The following is an 8544-nucleotide window of genomic DNA, read 5'->3' as shown; positions in this document are numbered from 1 at the left end:
AGCAATTAATCAGCTAAAGCATGAAACACAAGGACAGGAAGGAGATAGGGATAGGGGGAACTGATGGGCTAAGCATGTTCAGGGCCAACAATGTCAAACTGACCCTAAGAACTCTGCCAAGCTATAGAGACCAAGCCAAGTACACCGGGAATTAACCAAATTAGGGAAGAGGTTCAAAAGTTTAAAGAGGAAGACTCATCGGAAAGACCCCGTCTATGATGAAGGCAACAGGAACGACCACCTGAGAATTCCCCAAAAGAGATGTCTCCACCTACGCTCCGCCCACGCTCCGCCTACACCACGCCCCATATGAATATGCATGATTATGTATCTGATCTGATGTAATCCTATACACAAAATTGTATATAAGGCTTGCTTTTGCTATGTGAACTCAGAAATCCACTTCGTGATTTCTCCGACGCGTCGTAATAAAATACCTCCTGCTTATCTGACTTAGGCTGAGTCTCTTAAGCAGTTATTCTCGCCTTTTGGGGCAAAATTCGGCATCATTTCTGGCGACCCAGATGGGACCAGACAGGAGATCCGGGCCCTGAGGTCCTCCCGGGCCGGGTCCGGGGTCGGGATTCTCTGGGCGCCCCTGACGAATTTTTGTCAAGAAGAGACCCCCCCCCTGGACTGGCGCCTTGGTGGACGGAGGGTTCCCTGCATCTCCTGCTTCAATTAAGAGGTATTTTAATTGTTTATTGGTTTTATTGGTAAGGAAACGGGGGTCAGACGTGACCGCCCGAAGGGAAAGCTGGGGGACGCCCCGGTAACGAATCCCATTGGGTTGCTAGCATTGGTTTGCCAGGGTTGTTGCTAGCATTGGTTTGCCAGGAGATTCCCGGCATTGTTTTTGTAAAGAAAAGGACAAAAGTCCTGCTGAAAGAAGTGTTTGTTTATCTTGGTATTTTTTGGTCTGTATGGGAAACTGTTTTAACATTGTGTTTGATGTTGTAATACTGTGAATTAAGGGTTAAGAACTGAAACTGCTATCTGAAGAGGTCTGTCAGCCGGTGATCTTTTGTGTCTGTTCTATGTGTTTGTTGCAAAATCTTACAAAAATATTTTGCTGCTCTCTCTATAATTTTTAGAAGAGAATAAGTTGATAGATATCCGGAAGAAAATTGTGACCTCCTGCAATTGTTACACTGTCTACGGTTGCGATTGCACGAATCTGGCAAACTGGTGTCTCACGGTCTGTAGGTGACCTCGCGTGACCAAACCCGGTAACAGTCTGTTCTGATATAGACCATAAGGTAGGAATTCCTTTATAAAGGTGTGAGTGTATGGTTGAGAGTGAATGAGACGCAGCATCGCTGCGGCGCGAGAAGCTAGGACAAAAGCGACTGAAAATTGTGTGAAATGTTAAAACCAACACAGGGAATAACTATGGGAAGTCAACAGAGTAAGGACGTAAATATGAAAACCCCCTTAGGATGTATCCTAAGACACTGGAAGGACTTGGGAGGGATCCCGGGGGGAAACATAAGTAAAAAGACACTCCTTAAATATTGTACGCAGTGGTGGCCGTTGTACAAGTTAGATGACAATGAGAAATGGCCGCCGGAGGGAACAACTAATTATAATACTATTTTGCAATTGATGCTTTTCCTTCGCCGACTTAACAAATGGGATGAAGTGATGTATGCTGACATGTTCTTTACCCTAAGAAATAAACCGGAGTGGCAAAAAGAGTGCGGGGTAAATGTAGCACCTCAGGACCCCCTAGTGCTAGCCCTGGAAAAAGATAAGAAAGGTTCAAAGCCTAAAGAACGGTGCTGTGATGCATGTAGCATTGGGCAGCAATGTCTTAAATTGACAAGAAGGGATAGTGGAAAGGAGAGCGAAATAAGCCTGTGGGAATACCATCCATTCGCCCCAGGACGGGAAGGGCCTCTTCCCAGGCCAAGGGAGGAACAAGGGGATCCTAGCCCCTTAAAGGAGCTGGAACGATGGTGGAAATCTAAGTTTGGGCACAGTCCTCAGAAACTAGATAACACTTGGGAGGAGGATAGCCCATTAAAATCGGGGATGGATAAGAAGGAAAGCAGCCCGCAGGGACCAGATAGTCCACAGGGGTCGGGAAGCTACAAGGATGTTGACAGCCCACCCAGATTAGAAGTTGAGAGGGAAGAAGGCAGCCCACATGGAACAGAGAGTCGAGGGGAGACACGCAGCCTCCCCGAACTAAGTCCATATGGGGATGGTAGTACACCCAAAAGTGGAGGTTTTGGGAAATCAGGTACCTGTAGAATAGAAACTAGCACACCGAGGACTGGGGATAACTCACTGGGAGGCAACGTCTCTAAGCTAAGGTATAGTGAGAAAAATGACACTGAGACATGCGAAAGGGAGGTAGAGAACAACTCACAGAAGCTGAATATAATAATTCAGATAGAGGATAAGAGAGATGGAAGGGGAACAGAAGATGAGGACAGTAGCCCGGAACAGGATAGGCGCCGGCAGATGCGGGAAGAAAGGCGACAGATGCAGAGCGAGGCGCGGCTGGACTGTGTAAATCATGCCAGGGGGGTAGTAGGAAAGGAGTTAACAGAAATAGAAGGTGAAGATGAAGAACAGGGAAAGGGAAAGAGAAAAGAGAAAAGAAAGAATAGGGAAGACATTGAGGCACAGGAAGATCCTGGGGAAGGGACTAGTCATTCGTATTATACCAGATCTGTGGCACGGAGGGAAGCAAAGCAAGAAGAGGAACGGAACCATACAATAGCTCCTCTCCGACAACTTATGCCGATGGTAGGAGAAAGGACCAGGGTAAAGGTACCGTTCTCCACAAATGATCTGAACAATTGGAGGGATGAGGCAAGGAACTTCAGGAGGAATCCAGAGGGAGTAGCGAAGAGGTTTGAATTAATGGCAAGGAATTTAGATATTGATTGGGAAGATATAGAGGTGATGTTGTCAGAATTGACAGATACAGAAAGGGAACTCGTATTGGAAACAGGAAAACGACATGCTCAAGTATTATCAGGGAGACTAGAAGATAATTTCCCCAGTAGTAAACCAGAATGGGATCCGGGCAACGAAGAGCACTATCGACGATTGGTGCAGTACAGAAAGCTGATAGCGATGGGCTTGCGTAATGCGATCCCTAAGGCTATCAATTGGTCGATGTTATATGACATTAGGCAGGGAAAGGATGAGACCCCGTCAGAGTTTTTGGATAGACTTAGGGCAGCCATGAGACAATACACACCCCTGGACCCAGCAACGGAAGAAGGGAAACAACACCTGTTAGGATTAATGATGGGACAGAGTAACCCAGACATCAGAAAGAAATTGCAAAAGCTTGAACATCCAGAAAATAAAAACCTGGAGGCCTTGTTGAATGAGGCATGGAAGGTATATAATAATAGAGAAGTTGAGGAGAAGAAAAGGGAGGACAGGAGGATAGCTCGAGTAGTGGCTGTGGCAGTGGCAGCTCAGAAGACAGGTCACTCGGAACCTGGAACCAGGGGTAGGGGTAGAGGCTACCCGGTGAGAGGGGGAGGAAGGTTCCAACCCCACCCAGCTAGAGTAGGGCCAGATCAATGTGCATACTGCCTACAGACGGGACACTGGAAACAGGAATGCCCCCAGTTAAAGAGAAGGTTAATGGTCACCACTACCACCACACAGCAAGAAAGTGAATGAGGGGGACCGGTGGGCCATACCCTAGCAGACCCACTGGTTAAAATGGAGCTAGGGGAAGGTAAAAAGGAATTGGACTTTTTGATTGATACGGGAGCAACCTTTTCAGTTTTAAATCAAGAATTGGTACCTAAAAGTGATGAATTTGTACAAGTTGTGGGAGCAACAGGCCAACCAGAAAAGGCTTACTTTTTGAAACCTATCAAATACAAAATTGGGAAACAAATGGGAATACACCAGTTTCTGTATTTGCCAAATTCGCCAAAACCTCTACTAGGGAGAGACTTATTAGAAAACTTGGGAGCCATAATAAAGTTCAAAAAGGACAGATTTGAATTTCAAGTAAAAGAAGAACAACTGATTACAGCCCTAAGCCTAACAATCAGTTGTGTGAAACCTAAACCTGAGAATCACAATTTTGGGCGAATCCTGAGCGAGGCATACCCATTAGTATGGGCTACTGATATACCTGGAAAATCAAAACAAGCAGCACCGATTGTTGTTGAACTTAAAGATGGGGCAAGACCGGTGGTAAGAAAACAATACCCTTTGAGAATAGAAGACAGGAAGGGGATTGAGCCCATAATCAAAAGGTTTTTGGAACTGGGGTTATTGGTAGAATGTGAATCGGATTTTAATACACCAATCTTGCCAGTAAAGAAACCTAATGGAGCTTACAGACTAGTTCAGGACTTGAGAGCAGTAAACGAAATAACCAAGATATTACATCCTTTAGTTGCTAATCCATACACGCTTTTAACTAGACTCAAGGATAATTTGGCCTGGTTCACTGTATTAGACTTGAAAGATGCATTTTTCTGCCTTCCCTTAGCTCCCGAGAGTCAAAAGATTTTTGCCTTTGAATGGGAATCTGTAGATAAAGGAAGAAAGACCCAACTTACCTGGACGGTATTGCCCCAAGGATGGACAAACTCCCCTACGATTTTTGGGAATCAGCTAGCCAAAGAATTAGAACAGTGGGAAAGGCCGCTGGGAGATGGCACCCTTCTGCAATACGTAGATGACCTTTTAATAGCAACAGTGACAGAGGAAGAATGCATTGAATGGACTATTTCCTTGTTAAATTTCCTGGGTTTAAGTGGATACCGAGTCTCTCAACAGAAAGCACAGCTGGTGCAAAAAGAAGTAGTGTACCTGGGATACGAAGTCTCCAGAGGACAGCGATCCCTGGGAGCAGCTAGGAAAGAGGCCATCTGTCAAATGCCCAAACCAGAGACGGTGAGAGACCTGCGCGCCTTTCTGGGAATGACAGGTTGGTGTCGGCTGTGGATCTACCAGTACGGGATACTTGCTAAACCACTGTACGATTTGTTGAAAGAAACCAAGGATGTTCTAGTTTGGACTCCCGAGGCAGAAGAGGCCTTCAAGAAGTTGAAGCTGGAGCTAATGAGGGCACCGGCTTTAGGTCTCCCAGATGTATCAAAACCATTCTGGCTGTTCTCCCATGAACGACAAGGGATGGCCCTAGGAGTCCTGGCACAGCAGTTGGGAACACACAAGAGAGCTGTGGCCTACTTCTCCAAGCGACTGGATGAAGTAAGTAAAGGATGGCCAGGCTGTCTGAGGGCAGTGGCTGCAGTGATAATTAACATAGAAGAGGCCAGAAAGCTCACACTGGGCCAAAAGATGACTGTGTTAGTATCTCACACTGTGTCAGCCGTGCTGGAACAGAAAGGCAACCATTGGTTGTCCCCATCCAGATTCCTAAAATACCAGGCCATCTTGGCTGAATCAGATGACGTAACCATTCAGGTAACTAACATTGTGAACCCAGCTTCATTTCTGGAAGGGAGAGCCCTAGCAGAACCCATCGAACACGACTGCCTGGAAACAATTGAAGCCGTCTATTCCAGTCGCCCAGATCTCAAAGAAGAGCCGCTCGAAGGTGCGGACAACTGGTTCTCAGATGGCAGCAGCTTCGTGAAGCAAGGAGTAAGAATGGCTGGCTATGCAGTCACCACTACAGAAAGGGTAATTGAGTCAAACCCCTTGCCTGCAGGGACTTCAGCTCAAAAGGCAGAGCTGATAGCTCTGACCCGAGCCCTGGAATTGGCAGAAAACATGCAAATTAATATATGGACAGACTCTAAATATGCCTTCTCTGTTGTACATGCTCATGGGGCCATCTGGAAAGAAAGAGGACTATTGACTACACAAGGAAAAACAGTCAAACATGCAGAAGAGATTCTGCGATTGCTAGAGGCGGTCCAACTCCCAGCACAAGTGGCCATAATGCATTGTAAGGGACATCTGAAAGGTAACACTATACCAGAGATAGGGAACAGGAAGGCAGACACAGAAGCTAAATTGGCGGCCACAAGAAATAGGGAAGCGGAAATAGCGGCCCTAATACCAGGGGAGCTGGATATCAATATCCAGCCAGATTACCAAGAGTCAGATCATAGATGGATTCAAAGGAATAAGGGCAAAATACTAGAAAATGGTTGGGGTCGATTAGAAACAGGACAGTTAGTGATACCAGGAAACGTGATGTGGCAGTTTGTGAAGGCAGAACATGAGAAGGCCCATTGGGGCCTAGATTCGCTTTACCAATATTTGCAGACCAGAATAGCAGGACCAAAATTATTTACTACTATAAAACACGTTACGTCCCAGTGCGAGCGGTGTCTGAAAAATAACCCGAACACAGGAACCAAAGTACATCAAGGAGCCATAAATCGAGGTAAATTCCCAGGTGAAGTATGGCAAATTGATTTTTCTGAACTCCCAAGAAAAGGGGGGTTTCGGTATTTGTTGGTAATAACTGATACATTTTCTGGGTGGCCTGAAGCATTCCCTTGTAGGACAAATAAGGAAAGAGAAGTGACCAAAGTACTGTTGAATGAAATTATTCCACGGTTTGGGGTACCAAAGAGCATTTCCTCGGATAGAGGTACACACTTCTGTGCAAAAGTGGTGAGAGCAATAAGCAAAGCATTACAAATCAAATGGCAACTACACACACCTTATCGCCCACAGGCCAGTGGGCAAGTGGAAAAGATGAATCATCTCATCAAACAGCAAATTGCCAAAATATGCCAGGAGACTAATTTGCAGTGGTATCAGGCTTTGCCTATTGCTTTGCTCAGGCTGAGAGTCAAACCAAGATCAAGAGAGAAGTTAAGCCCATTTAAAATTTTGTATGGTAGACCTTACGCTATGCAAGTTGTAAATGGAGACGTTATAGACCAAATCGGTAATCAGTATATTTATGATTATGTAATTACGGTGGGGAAACAGTTTGATAAGAATGCTACTGTGGTGATAGAACACCAACCTAAGCAACCTGATTGCAAATTGCATCCGTTTAACCCCGGTGATTGGGTATATGTTAAGAATCTTTTAGGAAAACCCCTACAAGAAAAGTGGGAGGGACCTTTCCAAGTGCTGCTGACTACCTTCACCGCGGTTCGGATCAAGGAGCGACCTACGTGGATCCACTATTCACGGGTCAAGAGAGCTCCGGAAAACAAACAAGAGGAGATCAAACCTGCCCTAGATGTACAGACTTCTGAGTCAGCTGTCTCCGCAGGATCACGTGAGAATTCAACATAAACTAACATTGACTTTGCCAAAACCTTTATCCCTCATAGCAGAATTTAATGCCGAAGCTAGAGCTGCATTGCGTAGCACGCCAATACAGTGGACAGGGTGGGTTGAAACATACAGTCAACAAGGACCTGACCCACAGGACCCTATTCACGATCAGCCGTGTTTTGGGTGTGGGGAAAGAAATTGTGTGGGACTAATTGGATTTCTTTGTGGAGGTTGTGATAGAAAATTTTGGAACGTACAAAGTTGTTTACTGGACCTCCAATGTTATGAGTGTAGCTGCAAAGAAGCAAGGGAGAATGACGACTATTTGGCCTTAGAGAAATTCGCCAACAGATCCATTTTAGAGGCTAGGGAATTGTTTGAAGCACCCGAACAAATTGTATTAGGGTGGTGCCATTGGAAAGTACACCGCTGGTTACAATATTGTTTGAAACTTAGTCGTTCTAAGGTTTTATCGACCCGTTGCTATTCTTCTGTCCCACGACATCCACTAATAAGTGACCAAATTGGACCTTTTAAAAAAACAAAGAGATCTAGACACTGAACTAGAAAAGATTATTTTACGAGTAAAGCAAATTCACACCAAGCAACAAGAACGCCAAAAGAAACAAAATTGACAGCCAGACATTATGACCCCGACTCCACCCCAAACCTTTACAACTCTAATCATTGGACTAACGATAGTGCTTCCCCAAGGCTCTGCCCCAATAGACCCATGGTCTCATGCGCACCAGTGTATCCACCCAGAGTTGGGAACGAGAGGGCCCTATTTCGAGGTTTATGCCTTACGAAACAATCAGCCATATGCAAGTGAGGTGTGGGATCAGCCCTCCATGGTAGCATACAAGGGAGACCAAGTCCAAATTGGGTGTCGAGAACTCGACCCAGAGGAAGGGAAAACAAGGCGGCTAGTATTAACAATTAACCCCTTGATGCCAGCCTTTAAACATAACCTAATTACCTTTAGTCCAGTGAAAATGGGCAGGCCCACAGTTTGGATCCAGCAAAAAGGCCCAATTTCATGTCAGTGGAGCGACTTCAGGGAGGATCCACCCGGATCACGACAACCGATAAAGGGGGTGATTTATAGAGAAGATTCACTTGGGGAGCTACGCCCTCAAAACATAACCTATGACCCTCACCCTCTTCTCCATTCTCCGGGAGAAATTGTAATATCTAGTGGTCCTGAGGGAGGGAAAGCACTGTGTGAGATGGCATTTAGATTGGATCAGTCAATGATGTTCACATGTGAAAGGGAGTTGAAAACACTGGGACAGGATATTAGCTCCCTCGGGCGTGCTCTCGGGCGTGCTGTCG

The 8544-nt window shown here is 45.7% G+C and overlaps 1 protein-coding gene across 1 annotated transcript; it reads left to right on the top strand.

The window, feature by feature from the left end:
• Nucleotides 1-1656: 1656 nt before the first annotated feature.
• Nucleotides 1657-7227, top strand: LOC131556817 (uncharacterized). Its single transcript, XM_058803697.1, has 2 exons — nucleotides 1657-3478; nucleotides 3656-7227. Exons 1-2 carry the CDS (start codon nucleotides 1657-1659, stop codon nucleotides 7225-7227), a joined length of 5394 nt encoding a protein of 1797 aa, XP_058659680.1.
• The last annotated feature ends 1317 nt before the right edge of the window (nucleotides 7228-8544 follow it).

Source organism: Ammospiza caudacuta, chromosome 4, assembly GCF_027887145.1.
Source record: "Ammospiza caudacuta isolate bAmmCau1 chromosome 4, bAmmCau1.pri, whole genome shotgun sequence".
Taxonomy (NCBI): Eukaryota; Metazoa; Chordata; class Aves; order Passeriformes; family Passerellidae; genus Ammospiza; species Ammospiza caudacuta.
This window is presented reverse-complemented; position numbering and strand designations above follow the sequence as displayed.